Here is a 14,173-nt window from a genome sequence, read left to right as displayed (position 1 = left end):
GTAGTAGTATTAAAAAACAAAAGAGCGGGCAACCCCACCCCTACCACGCTGTGGGCTCGGTGTCCGAGCGGTCTCATTCCTTTGTGCGCACGCGCAACGACCGCACGCAGTATAAGAAAAATGCTTAAGTGACGTCACCAGGACGTTTTTACCGACAAAAAACGTAATTATTTTAAGTTGTGCAGTGTAGTGACGAGAATTAGACCCAACAAAAGGTTGGTTGTAACAACTATTTTGTGCAAGTGCTCGTACATTTTTATTATAAGCGTTGTGACACGACGCGTAACTTTGACCCATTTTTAGCTCCAAGTTAACGCGCGATGTTAACCAGTAGCCATTTTTTTGCTCCGAGGTAATGCGAGATGTTACCCAGTAGCCATTACGATTTAAATTTCAATAGGTAGACAAAATTCAGAATTCTTAATTATCAAAAATTTTAGCTTTCTCCAGTAACACTGGTATTATTATACTGTGACTCATCAAAGTCATCATTGTCAAAAATATTGACAAATCGAGAACTGTCACGGCCAAAAAACTGGCACGCGTCCGTCCTCCGTAAGCGCCACCGCGCGACTGATTGTGATTGTCCAAGCCGTCATGGGCGATTTTTTCCACATTTTTTAACATAGTAACTAAATAAGACGCAATATAAAAATTTCATCCGTTAAAAGCCCTCAAGTTATTTCTGAACTTTAGTTTAGTAAAAGATTCAGAATCTCAAATCGCTTATTTTAAAAATAAAACCGTTATTAGAAAACGAATAGAGGTAACTTTGGGAATTTATTCTATCGAGTCAACTTCATCAAATCGTGTTTCCATCCGTTAATAGCCCTAGAAAATATCCTCAACTATGCCCAAAAAAAATCTTAGCCTTTTATTTTACTGTTTAGTACCTTAAAAATGAAAAATGAAATCCTCATTTTCGCCATTTTCTCTGTTACCCGGCCTTAAGCAAGAGTCGGGGCGTTTGGCTGACTTGATGAAATCGCTTCTTCCTACTTAGAACTGATACCTTTTTGGCTATGCTTGATCATATTATTATAAACTTACCCTCTCCTCATGATGTAGCCGTAGAAAGAGTTGAGGATGCATTTATGGGCCAGTTGCAGCGAGTCATACAGGACCTCCCGACTCTTGGCCGATTTGATATACCGTGTCCTCCTGCCTAGGACAGTCTCTCTCCCTTACTGCTAAGCTTAATCATGATAAACTCACCCTCTCCTCATGACGTAGCCATAGAAAGAGTTGAGGATACACTTATGAGCCAACTGCAGCGAGTCATAGAGGACCTCCCGACTCTTGGCCGACTTGATAATAATCCCCACCTGCCTAGGACTCTGTCTGCCTTACTGCAAAGCTTAATCATGATAAACTTACCCTCTCCTCATAACATAGCCGTAGAACGAGTTGAGGATGCATTTATGAGCCAGGTGCAGCGAGTCATAGAGGACTTCCCGACTCTTGACCGATTTGATACAGTTACGTCCTATTGCGGTACCTGATTTATATTTTACATAAACTCACCCTCTTCTCATGACATAGCCGTAGAACGAGTTGAGGATGCACTTGTGGGCCAACTGCAGCGAGTCATAGAGAACCTCCTGACTCTTGGCCGACTTGGTAAAGTCACGTCCTATTGCAATACCTGATTTATCATATCATATTTAAAACAAACTCACCCTCTCCTCATGACATAGCCGTAGAAAGAGTTGAGGATGCACTTGTGGGCCAACTGCAGCGAGTCATAGAGGACCTCCCGACTCTTGGCCGACTTGGTAAAGTCACGTCCTATTGCAATAGCTGATTTATCATATCATATTTAAAACAAACTCACCCTCTCCTCATGACATAGCCGTAGAAAGAGTTGAGGATGCACTTGTGGGCCAACTGCAGCGAGTCATAGAGGACCTCCCGACTCTTGGCCGATTTGATCTCGGCCGCGTCGCCGCTGGCCACGGCCTCTGCCACTTTCGCTTTGGCCTGTTTGTTCAGCGCCTTGTATTCGTAGCGACGGTTTCTGATCAGGATTTGATATCCATGCTACAGCTATGCTTAATCATAATAAACTCACCCTCTCCTCATAACATAGCCGTAGTAAGAGTTGAGGATGCACTTGTGGGCCAACTGCAGCGAGTCATACAGGACCTCCCGACTCTTGGTCGATTTGATCTCGGCCGCGTCGCCACTCGCCACGGCCTCGGCCACTTTCGCTTTGGCCTGTTTGTTCAGCGCCTTGTATTCGTAGCGACGGTCTCTGATTAGGATTTGATCTCCATGCTGCTATGCTTAATCATAATAAACTCACCCTCTCCTCATAACATAGCCGTAGAAGGAGTTGAGGATGCACTTATGGGCCAACTGCAGCGAGTCATAGAGAACCTCCCTACTCTTGGCCGACTTGATATACCATGTCCTCCTGCCTAGGATAGTCTCTCTCCCTTACTGCAAAGCTTAATCATGATAAACTCACCCTCTCCTCATAACATAGCCGTAGTAAGAGTTGAGGATGCACTTGTGGGCCAGCTGCAGCGAGTCATAGAGGACCTCCCAACTCTTGGCCGACTTGATATACCATGCCCTCCTGCCTAGGACAGTCACCCTCCCTTACTACAAAGCTTAATTATGATAAACTCACCCTCTCCTCATAACATAGCCGTAGAAAGAGTTGAGGATACACTTATGAGCCAACTGCAGCGAGTCATAGAGAACCTCCCTACTCTTGGCCGACTTGATATACCATGTCCTCCTGCCTAGGATAGTCTCTCTCCCTTACTGCAAAGCTTAATCATGATAAACTCACCCTCTCCTCATAACATAGCCGTAGAAAGAGTTGAGGATGCACTTATGAGCCAGCTGCAGCGAGTCATAAAGGACTTCCCGACTCTTGGCAGACTTGATATACCATGTCCTCTTTTCTAAGACAGTCTCCCTCCCTTACTGCAAAGCTTAATCATGATAAACTCACCCTCTCCTCATAACATAGCCGTAGAACGAGTTGAGGATGCACTTATGGGCCAACTGCAGCGAGTCATAGAGGACCTCCCGACTCTTGGCCGACTTGATTTCGGCCGCGTCGCCACTCGCCACGGCCTCGGCCACTTTCGCTTTGGCCTGTTTGTTCAGCGCTTTGTATTCGTAGCGACGGTCTCTGTAAAATGAGCATCATGTGATTAGGCCTTTACAATAATGGTTGACATTGTATTTTGAACTTTAATACCTCGTCTTATGGTCGAGAAATAATGTAAAATGTCGTTAAAGATATAATACTCCACATTCATACTCCAACATTCTAGTGGCAACAAAAAAGAAAGAAAAAAAACATGTTCTCTGATTGCAGACCTTCGAGTCTACAGGCTAGAACATGAAAGGATGTTATAAAAAAGAACATTTTGAAGAAACATAGTAAGCAAAAGTATTCAAGAAGATATTTTACTAAATCGTTACCTGAAAGCTCGTACTGTGTCGACGTAGAAGGAATTTTCTTTTTGGCATATCGTCGTGGTCCGCACTTCAGTTCTAGTTACTTTAGTTTTCTTGTACGCCACTCTACAATAATCCGCTAACCGCTTTTTCTCATACGCGGCCTAAAAAATCAATAAATTTTCAAATATAGCTATGAGCAAAATACCTGTTTTAATGTAATTAAACAGGTTTCAGGATAAGACTTACCTGATCTTCTTTAGGTAAAGCATGGAAGGCTCTCTGAGGTCCCCCTGGGTGTAGAGGGGGAAACTTTTCAGTCTCCAACTGCTGCTGTATTCTTTGGTATTCACTTCTTGTTGCTGGCACTAAACAAAAAGCGACATAAGATAAAATTATCCATCACAGTAAAAAAAACTTTTTTGGCTAAACACTAGCAACATTATCTTTTTCTGTGGCATCCTTAGGACGTGTGTTGACGAGCCAATTTCCACCCGATCCGGCGACGAAGCGGTCCGACGTCGAACCAGACAGAAACTGGCTCCATAACACACGCCCTAAGGATGCCATGGAAAAAGATTATGAAATAGCCACTATTTACAGTCCTACTAATATTATAAATGCGAAAGTTTGGATGTCTGGATGCATGTTTGTTACTCTTTCACGCAAAAACTACTGAACGGATTTTGATAAAACTTTACAGGATTATTCTTTATAACCCAGAATAACATATAGCCTATAGTTTATGACGATCTGTGACAAACTAAATTTCACGCGGCTTAAGCCGCGGGCAAAAGCTAGTAATAAAATAATGATGGCTTACGATAATCTCCTCGCCACATCCACTCCATGTGCCTCTGGCAAGTGGCGCCGGGCTTGTTGTAGTCGCACACAGCACAAATGCTAGTGTTGACCATCGCTGACGGTTGCAATCTGCAAATATGACCCCAATATCACTACCTTCGGAACTCCCAATCGGAACTTTATTAAGTTTCCGATAGAGATCAATTTTGCTTGTGCTTCACTATTTTTAAGGTGAGTATTAATTGAATGTCCACTGATGTACCGAATGTAGTTAGGACTGTTTGAAGGTACAGTTAGCGGCAAATAGTTTGTGACGCCCGAAGTAGTCAAAAAGTTCGCAACACGTCATTGTTACAATGAGGATCAGTACTGTTGTAGAAAATTCAATAAAACTAGTATCTACGTTAATCTTTAAGACATAAGAAAGATATATCTTTTTGAATTATCCAAATCGGACCATTACTTAAGAAGATATTAAGTAATAAACATAGGCCGTTTTTGCCGCTAAAAGTCAACGTACGCAAGGCCGCGTGACGTCATTATATCCGAATCGAGCGCAGCCGGCGTACTAATGGGATGGAAAATATTTTTTTCCGGCTAAACTATCAGTTTTAGAAAAAAACTTTTAATAACATTTATTCTTCAAAATAAAGTAACCTATCGACCAGTAATTTTTAAAAATAAAAATTGTGAAAAATAAGTATTGCTATGTCCAAAAACCACATTTTCATAGGATTCGATGCAATGCGGAGACGCGGTTGGGGTGAGTGTAACTTAATGATTGTTTGTATTGAACATAATAATACATAATATGATGCTAATACCCAGTTTCTGGCCTGGGGGGGGATAAGTCATACCCAGCTTATAGCCTAGGAGACCCCAATCGCGTCTCTGCGTGCCATTGAATCGTATGAGCGTATGGATTTTTTGCGTTATTTTTCACAATTTCCATTTTTAAAAATTACCTATCGATAGCTTACTTTATTCTGATGAATAAATGTCATTACAAGTTTTTCTCTAAAACTGATAATTTGGCTAGAAAAAAATATTTTCTATCCACGCAGTACGCCGGCAGCGTTCGGATCGGATATAATGACGTCATCGTCCCCGCGCCGGGCGGTCAGTGAACTTTTTTAGTAATTTGGCCATAACTTCGTCAATTTTTGTCGTAGAACAAAAATTTTTGCACTGTGTATTAAGGATTTCTTAGCCCTATAAATCTGAATTCACAGCTAAAAATCGAAATGATCCTCATTGGAATAAGGTTGTGTTGTCAACTTTCTGGCCACTTTGGGTGTCACGAACTATTTGACGCTGACTGCACAGCACAGCAGCAACAAACATATCACAGACTGCATGTATTTTGCAAATTAAACCCTATTATTACTTCATAAGATGCAAAATGTTAAGTTTTTAAGTACCTGTTAGTCAAAATGATGTTAGGGTACATAGCGCCTACGTCCAAATGGTAAATAAGCGGGTTTTCGTCCCTCCTCGGGTGGTCCCTCATATGTTCCAACTTGGCGCGGATCTCGCCGCACACCTCATCGAAATTGGTGACCAGATCTAGGGGAATACCCTCTTCGACTTCTATGGCGTGTTTCATGGTCTTCTCAATGGTGGATATGAGGTTGTCCACAGCTGATGGGACGATTCGGAACTTGCATTTGATGTCTGCTCGAAAAACACCTGGAAAAGGATGTGTAAGGGTATACATTGTTGGCAAAGAAGAAAAAAGTAGTACTTTCTAGTGCCGATATATGTTGTCCCGAAGTGGTGGTAACGCAAGCTATAATCGGGAAGTGTAAATGCCCTGAAAAGGAGCCTATACACTAAAACAATCCGAATTTGACTCAGCAAACTCTAATGCTGGAGGCATTATAATATCAGTTTGTGTTTCAACGAGTTTGTTGCTAGTGAGCTTATTGGGAACACTATATTTTACACTAGCACCATTAGCTGCGACCGTATATGATACTTTTTTTCCGTCAGTTACGACCTATCTCGTACTTACCAGATTCCAATGCTTCTACGTGGCCTCCTACGTAAGTCTCGGTCTCCAACACGTGTCCATCGTTAGTAAGCTTATTAAGCTCCTCCACTTGCTTATTCGGGAAGACTATATTCGCGTGGAACGCTTGCACCATGAGCAGCGACTCGCATAACGTACCGGAGCCTTTGCGGAGTACCTGGAATGTTTACGTCAACAGTTGAACATTTATGCCCAGAACACACGGTGAAACGCAATTGCAACGAAACTGCAACTTCTAGTTACTTTTGAGTTGCATCTAAGTTTCTGCCATAATCTATGGCAGAAACTCCGTTGAGAGACCACACATGACGCGACCATTTCAAACCGGTTTCAAACTGGTCACGTCATGTGTGGTCTCAAATGTAACTGACGTCTTCATAAGTGCCACTTGTGGTCTAAACTGAATAAATATAAAAAAAAAAGATAGAAGTTGCAGTTTCGTTGCAATTGCGTTTTACCGTGTGTTCTGGGTATTAGGCCTACTTCAGACACGGCGGAATTTGTGCTGTTGCTTGGACAGTTTGCATCGAACCGTAACCGTGCAGTTATGGTTAGATGCAAATGTACGAGAATTCCCATCAACAGAGCGGCTACGGTTTGATGCAAATGCAACTGCACGGTTACCGCGCGTGTCTGGAAAAGGCCTAAGATAGATTAGAAATATATCAATTACTTATAAAAAATTACAATTTAGAAAAAGTGTACACCATAGCAGGTTACATCATCATCATCATCATCATCATATATTCTATCAAGCAGTAATTTAATAGAATACCTATATTTATTAAATGCCACATGCAATAAATTTAATGTTTACCTCATCTGGCTCCAATGGGATAATAGTACATAACGCAAATATGAATGGATGGACGTATTTCATGTACAAGTAGTATGTGGCCACTGCATCAGACACTGAATAGTTGGATAGCACCTGAAAGGTAATATGACACTTTAAATCATCTACAAATTGGTTAATTTATTGAAATAGATTGGTAGTTTGTAATTTTATTTAAAGTTTGTATGTTTAAAGCTTGGGTTTTCAAGCTGTGTGGCATTATCCCAAGGGTGTCGCGAGGCGAATGAAAATAATGTGCGTAGCAAAAAGTGCCAAACCTCCAAGGGCATCGCAGTAAAAAAAGTTTGTGAGGCCCTGGTTTTTTATTATTTCTAACCAGAATCACTTACCTGTGGTTGTTCAGCCGCCATGCGACACATGTCTTCAGGGTCCAATTCTACCGGATCGTACCTGAGTTTCGCTTTGGCTACGGCTTTTAAACCTTGAGACCCCACTGGCAGGTATGAATCTCTTTTTACCCAGCTGTAATAGATAATAATACGAGTATTACGAGTACATGTTAGAACACGTCGCCGAAAAGTAGAGTTACGCCTTGGCCGCGAAATCTTGCGTGCTTTGCGTGTGGAACCTCATTAGTTTCGCTACCAAAGCTTCTATGTAGAAGTGATCTACCAGCGTTAAAATATCTCTATGACAATGTTAGTGGAGCAGCAATTTCTTATTAGATGGAAAATGCCTATCAGTTGTGATCCTAAATCAAATATAGGTCTAATTGAGGACTATATCAAGTACCAACCAAACAATATGTTTATGGGGCACTGTGAATACTTCATTTGCGCGAGCTAAGTCAGAACAGCGCCATCTATTGGTAGGTTTACGAACTTTACTTATAAAAAGTTGTACATCGAGTTTGATAAAATATAATTGGCCATATTCTATTGCTCTATTGTATAATCTACTGTTACCATAAACAATCCATGTGCATAGCAGGGCGGCAGGCGTAGCTGCCGTCACGGGCTGTGATCTTACTGAAGCCAATCTCCTGCTTCATGTCAAGTCCCAGTATCGCTGCTCGCGCCTCAACAAAGGGCCAGTCGAAGAAGTCACCTACGTAAAGAAGATTATTAGTAAAAGAAATATGTATACAAAGTGATATTAAATAAACGCATTTACCGTTGTATGTGACGAAAATGTGGGGTTTCACATCCATTATGTGGTCAAAAAACTTCTGTATTAGAGCCAATTCGTTTTCTTCATTGAATACTATGAACTGCCTGTAAATATAAAAAGACCCAGTTCCATAATAAAGTAGTTGAAACACTAAATTACACCAACAAGAAGGAAACCTTACCCTTCAAATTCAGGTTTAGGAGTGTATTCAAAATCTTCAACATCAGTAGAAATGATCTCTCTATTGGTGATCAAGTATCCCTGTGCATCAATCATGTATGAAATCATCATAATCTGATCGGTTTGTGAATCAGGGAATTTTAATGGCAATTTTGTGGTTTCTATATCAAAGGCTAGTACTATAGGGTCAGGTCGTTCCAGGATGTCGTCGCGTTTGGTGAACACTGGCGGCTCAGTGCCGCGACTTTTGATAGTGTACCAGGTGCCACAGAAAATCTGCATGTCGATTGATACTCTCACATGGTAAGGCACATCATGCTCCCTGGGGAAAAATCATATTAGATTAAGGATTTTAAGCAGTACCAACAAAAAGTACTGCTCTCTCTGTCTGGGTGTCCACGGAAGACCAGAGTCGTGGCATTCCTGATATGCTGAGTGGCCCACCATTTCAGTATCCTGTGTATGTACATTTTTTAATAATTTACATTAATATTTCTCTATTAACTTATGTGGTAATGAATAAAAATGTTTTCTTTCTTTCTTTCAAAGACAAGAACATTTTTTATTTACTAAGGTTCTAAACAAAAAATATGCACAACATAAAGTACCTGATATCTAAAATATTTTCCATGTGATCAGTGGTTTTCTTGGCGTACTCCAACGCAGCAGCACTTGTCAGTGCGTTGGTCAGCATCTCAGCATAAATAGCATCTTTTTTCTCCCTCTCTTTATTCTTATTAACTGCTGTGAGTATCTCTCTCCTAACTTTCATCATTTCATTTTGAGACATGAAGGAGAGCTTAATATAGCTTTGTTTAAGACCAGATAAGTGGTTAAGCTGAAAATGTAAGATATAAGAATACATCAAATCAAATAATTTTATTTGCATTTATGTATTGACAATAAAATTATTTTAATTTACTTTTGAAGATGCAAAATCTGGAAAAGTTTGGTGATACCTTGATTTCATGTGATTAAGGCTTCAATGATATGAATTATTATGAGATAATTTAGTTGATCAAATTATAATAATATAATTTATTAATTTCATTGATAAAAACTCAGCAGAACATATTTTTAAATACACACCAAATCCAAATCCTCCTTTTCAATGATTTCAATTTTGTGTATAGTCCCAGCAAACTTCTTGGACAAGTACTGTATGACTTCCTGCTCACATTCCTGCCGGGCCATGATGAGGAAGTAAGGTTGGAACATCAGGGATATCTTGAACCTGGCTCCGTCCATCTCAATAAAATAGTAGTCCATCGCTGCCACCAACCTTTTGTCTTCATCTAGAATTTCAGCCTAAAAAGAAGTTAAGTGATATGATAACTTAAATACCTTTAAGTAAATAATTAGAGAATATCTTATAAGCATATTGCCTCTGGTAAACAGTGTCGGGCTCCTGCAGTGCAGTAGAGACTGATGGTTATATCTTTATTTATTTATTAGGTACACCAACAAAGTCACATACATTTCTTACATTTAAACATGTTTTAACAATGACCTTAATGGAATTTTAATGAAAATAAAGTACTCACTGTGTGCATATTTATTAGGTAACCTGTTCTTTCCTTGGCATCTCGTACGCGATCAAATCCATATTTCGAGTCAATTTTGTCATTCTCCAAGGCTATCCTTATACGTGATTCTGATGATTCTTCTCTATAATATAGAAAAAAATAGTTAATACTTCGATACAGACACAACAGTTGATCAACATAAAAATACGAATTATAATCAACACACCTGCTTCCTGATGAAGTACCTGCATCTTTCTTGCTTGAATCTTCTCTATCTGATCTATATTTACCAGTATTTTGCAAAACCATTGTGAAATAATAAATGTTTTCATCAAAATAAAATATAACCACAAACCACAACACAACCAAAAACAGATGTCAACAACTGTCAATTTTTGGCGCCATTTTTATTTTTTTTTAGAATCGAAACACGTATAACGCAAAGATACTGGATGGTAAGGGCTACATCGGCTAATTTTGTGCACAAAAATGTTAAGTGAAAATGTGAAATCATCACTGAATTCACTGATAACGTGGAGTGGATATAGAACGCGCAACGAAAGTTGAGGCGAACACACTCACATGAATATAATATTTGAATACAGAACACTGCAAGATATCAGTACATACAACAAGCGTTTACAGATATAAATCTTTGTGTTGGTCGCCTCAACTCTGGCTGCGCGACCTTTGTTTGATGAACCAAGTTCCGCCTCAAATATGTTTATGCCTATGCCTAGGCATGATGGCTGCCTGCCAGTGCAGAAAAAAAAGAAACTGTCATTAACGTCAGCCAACCGTCTTCTGCTATCCTATCTGCTTTGAGGTTATGTTGTTAATGTTGAAAGCTTGATAAATTTTATAAACATCTTAATTATAAGGACAAAAATGGATCAAACATACGATTCACTTCAAGATTTATCTTTAAATGGCAGTTACAAGAATTGTGATAGTAGTATTTCTGACCAACTAGCAGATTTTTCAAGACTTCGTATATCGGCGCTCACGAAAGCTGCAGAAATGAGTCCTCTGGTAAAAGAGGTAACTATAGGGCCAAACAGTCCCATCAAAAAGCAAGAGATAGTTATTGAAGACGCCCCGAAAAATATAGAAACATTTGACGAGAGTCTGGTTGAAGATAAAGTGCGCGAAGATCTTCGGTTCACTCTTCTCATGAAGAACTATGATAACAAACTAAAAGAAAGTGCAGAAGAATTATTCAATGATTTGATTGAGCAAATGATTACAAACCGTGCTGATGCAATGAAAAAATTTTCCATCAAACTAAGTGATGAATGCAACCGCCGAACCTTGGAGGGCAGAGTGCGAAAAATGGAGCTGTTGAAAAGTCTACAGGATAATGACAATTCATCTTTGCTTGAACAGGCGAAACAAGATGAACTACAAAGCCAAATCCTTAAAAAACAAAATATGGAAAATATGAACAGGATATTAGAAGAACAAAATAGAGCAACTGCTCGATTTGCGTCTATTACAGACAGCCACACCAAAATATGCATCTGTTATAATGAACTGACAAATTTATTGCAGACTGAACCACTTGCAAAAGTTATCTGCGATAAGTATATTACTGCCATCAATGCAGTAATAAGCACTATTAACTCCATAATGGAGAGCTGTAAAAGTGGCTCCATTACAGACAAAGAAGTCAAACAAGCTGAAGTATTATCTGTTAATGTAGAAAATATCAAAAAGAAAATATTTGCTGACCTTGATTTGCATAAAAAGCAGGAAATCCAAAAATTAAAAGAATTAGAGGAAGCAAAGAAGAAGGAACAGGAGATGAAGAAAGCAGAAGAACAAAAAGCAGTTGAAATAGCACAGGCACAGAAACAAGCAGCCGCATCGTCCAAAAAGTCTACCAAGCCAATGTTTTATTCTTCCAAAAACTACAGCAATTATGAAGAACTGAAAACATTTCTGGAGTCTTATGAAAGCCAATACAAAGATTTATTAGAAAATACAAACATGAAAAAATTCAGGTTTGACTGTCAAAAAGCTGTTAACACACCTGTGAATGCATTGTCATCTGTAAGTGGATCGCACATTCGTGATAAATATGACAAACTTTATAAGTTATTGAAAGGAGAAAGGGTTCAGGTCTTAGATACTTATGTCACAGCCACCCAACACCCTCAAGGCCTTTATTACTGTACTGCTCTATTGGCCAAGAAGATTGTAAGGCAAGGTGATCTACTGGTTTCAAGCAACCCTGAAGCTGCCTTCCCTCTTGCTGCTGTTACAGCTGCTCTGTGGTCTCAATTTCCAATATTTGGCAAGCTTCTAGAAGCCAATTTTTATAGACAATGTCCTTACCTAGTGCCCATGTTTTTGCCACAGAAGGAAGGACAAACAGATAAAGAATTCTACTTATCAAGAGGCTACACATACAATGAGGAAGGAGTGGTAGAAAAACAGGATAAATTTTTAAAGAGAATGTCAGGAATCTTTAGGCTCAACTGTGCAATCTGGATTGCTCTGACACCTAGATTTATAAATACAGTAAATCCACATGGAATATGTTACGCATGGAGATGGCTTGCTTCCTTTATCAATTTGAGACCTGAACCGGACATATGTGCTACATTGTTGCATGATTTCTTTTCTGTTTGTGGATCTGAATTTTTCAAAAATTATGGCAAACAATTTGTTAAAGTTATAAAGCTAATAACTACAGACTACTTGGCCATATTACAAGACATAGATGAAGGAGGTCCAAAAACAAGATTGGAAGTATTTTTGCAAAATGTACTTAAAACAGGACAAATTTCACCACCAAGTGGACTTTTGCCTCCTAATACTTGGTAGGCAGTTAATGTATTTTACTTGTTCCTGCTGCATGGCCCTACAATATGAATGAATTCAATGGGAATCCAAACTGTGAGTTTATTTCGCTAGGTGGCGCATCGTCGATCAAGTCATTGCCAGTGATCACATACATTTTGTAGATAGCATTTTAGAAATCTTGATTTTATTCTTATTCACTGGATAAAATAAATAGCATCTGTAAGTAATCTAACACAAAGTTATAAAGGTCAAACCTATAAACCTGCACGGACCGACGCTAGCGCCATCTGTGAAAAGCTTTGCGGGTGGAATATTTTTCTGAATGTTTTGTTACATCTTTTTATGTGTTGTTTACTGCTCAACTTTCAACTATTTTAATAATAGCAATCTTTAAACTAGTAATATAAGAGCAAGTATGTATTTGTAAAAAAATAACATAAAAAATATAGTACCAACTTTTACCACAATATTGATCTAAGAATTCTACAAAAAAACTATTATCTTGATGTTTATTTTATTTGTGATTCAAATTCTGGTTTGTGGTTTTTCTTTAGATTTTTCCTTAATCTTATCTCTATGTATTTTAGTAGAATAATAATTATTTAAAGTTTGTTGGTTAGTGCCACAGCAGATATGGACATAGGTAATTTCATGAAATCATGTGATACTCATTAATTTTAATCTAAGGAATGTTTGTTATAAGCTTTTAAAAATATTCTTCTTTCATAAGTAAAGCTAGCGGACATAATAAAATTAATTTTTGATAACTTGAAAATGTTTAATTGTCAGTAAAGATTTTGTTTACTCCATAATCTGGTTTTGCTTTATTTTTATTTAAATTCTGTTACACGCAGACCTCCTGCCTACTCAGGTACATTATACACTGATTCCTGCTGTTTTTGCTGTGACCAGCCCCCCTAGACAAAACGCACTTTTTGATCGAATCGAAAATCGAATCCGTCAAATTCCATACAAAAAAGGGGCTTTTCGACCACTTTTCGACTGGTTTGCGATTATAATGGCACTTTGTCTAGACCCACAGGATTACATGGTATGTAGTTCTGAGTCATAGACTTGGCGCCGCAACTTTTTCAAAAATAAATCGAGAAAGGGCTAAATAAAGCTATAATGAGACTAGAACTGTGCCGTAGGTAGACATAATAGTTTCTGAGATTTTATCCCAAATGGACTACTTTCTGTTAGTAAGTAGGTACCTACCTACCATTTTGAAGTAGGAGAAAACTACAACGCGAGAAGAGAATAGACTCATCTCGTAATTATTAAATCTACAGAGACATTTTGTGCGCGGGCTGGGGGTCCCTTTTATCCCCAGAGCTCTGAGCTTAAGTTTAAGTATCCCAACAAAGATCTACCTACATCGATGCCGCTTAATAGTGGGTTACCTACGCCATATCGAATCACAAATGATCGAAAATC

At 38.9% G+C, this 14,173-nt stretch overlaps 3 protein-coding genes across 3 annotated transcripts in view; 2 read left to right on the top strand and 1 right to left on the bottom strand.

Moving 5' to 3' along the window:
* The window catches only part of LOC114357603 (uncharacterized), an 85,068-nt gene extending 83,566 nt beyond the window's left edge, over positions 1–1,502 (top strand). Inside the window, exon 3 of the mRNA XM_028311305.1 lies at positions 1,234–1,502. Within this exon, the coding sequence (XP_028167106.1) occupies positions 1,234–1,502 (269 nt within the window). The remainder of the gene's footprint in view (positions 1–1,233) is intronic.
* Positions 1,503–2,961: 1,459 nt separating this feature from the next.
* LOC114357596 (DNA polymerase epsilon catalytic subunit A-like) lies at positions 2,962–10,329 on the bottom strand. The gene is made up of 15 exons (XM_028311299.1): positions 10,155–10,329; positions 9,947–10,070; positions 9,492–9,710; positions 9,011–9,240; positions 8,404–8,724; positions 8,226–8,326; positions 8,018–8,159; positions 7,442–7,574; positions 7,074–7,187; positions 6,239–6,413; positions 5,646–5,913; positions 4,244–4,353; positions 3,670–3,788; positions 3,445–3,584; positions 2,962–3,148 (listed from the first exon to the last, which is right to left on the bottom strand). The coding sequence occupies exons 1-15, from the start codon at positions 10,235–10,237 to the stop codon at positions 2,962–2,964; spliced, it is 2,466 nt and encodes an 821-aa protein (XP_028167100.1). The 5' UTR covers positions 10,238–10,329.
* A 399-nt stretch (positions 10,330–10,728) lies between these two features.
* Gle1 (Gle1 RNA export mediator) lies at positions 10,729–13,538 on the top strand. The gene has a single exon (XM_028311300.1). It carries the CDS (start codon positions 10,817–10,819, stop codon positions 12,755–12,757), a length of 1,941 nt encoding a protein of 646 aa, XP_028167101.1. The 5' UTR covers positions 10,729–10,816; the 3' UTR covers positions 12,758–13,538.
* The last annotated feature ends 635 nt before the right edge of the window (positions 13,539–14,173 follow it).

The sequence above is a fragment of the Ostrinia furnacalis genome, unplaced genomic scaffold, assembly GCF_004193835.3.
Source record: "Ostrinia furnacalis isolate ACB-3 unplaced genomic scaffold, ASM419383v2 OfSCF3271, whole genome shotgun sequence".
In the NCBI taxonomy this organism is placed as follows: domain Eukaryota; kingdom Metazoa; phylum Arthropoda; class Insecta; order Lepidoptera; family Crambidae; genus Ostrinia; species Ostrinia furnacalis.
This window is presented reverse-complemented; position numbering and strand designations above follow the sequence as displayed.

Bases quoted from the DNA above. Each gene is read 5' to 3' on its own strand.
- Gle1 (XM_028311300.1), top strand. From the start codon at position 10,817: ATGGATCAAACATACGATTCACTTCAAGATTTATCTTTAAATGGCAGT.
- LOC114357596 (XM_028311299.1), bottom strand. From the start codon at position 10,237: ATGGTTTTGCAAAATACTGGTAAATATAGATCAGATAGAGAAGATTCA. The intron at 10,071-10,154 runs GTGTGTTGATTA...TCTATATTATAG, and splicing joins GGTACTTCATCAGGAAGCAG to AGAAGAATCATCAGAATCAC. The intron at 7,188-7,441 runs GTAAGTGATTCT...ATTACCTTTCAG, and splicing joins TGGCGGCTGAACAACCACAG to GTGCTATCCAACTATTCAGT.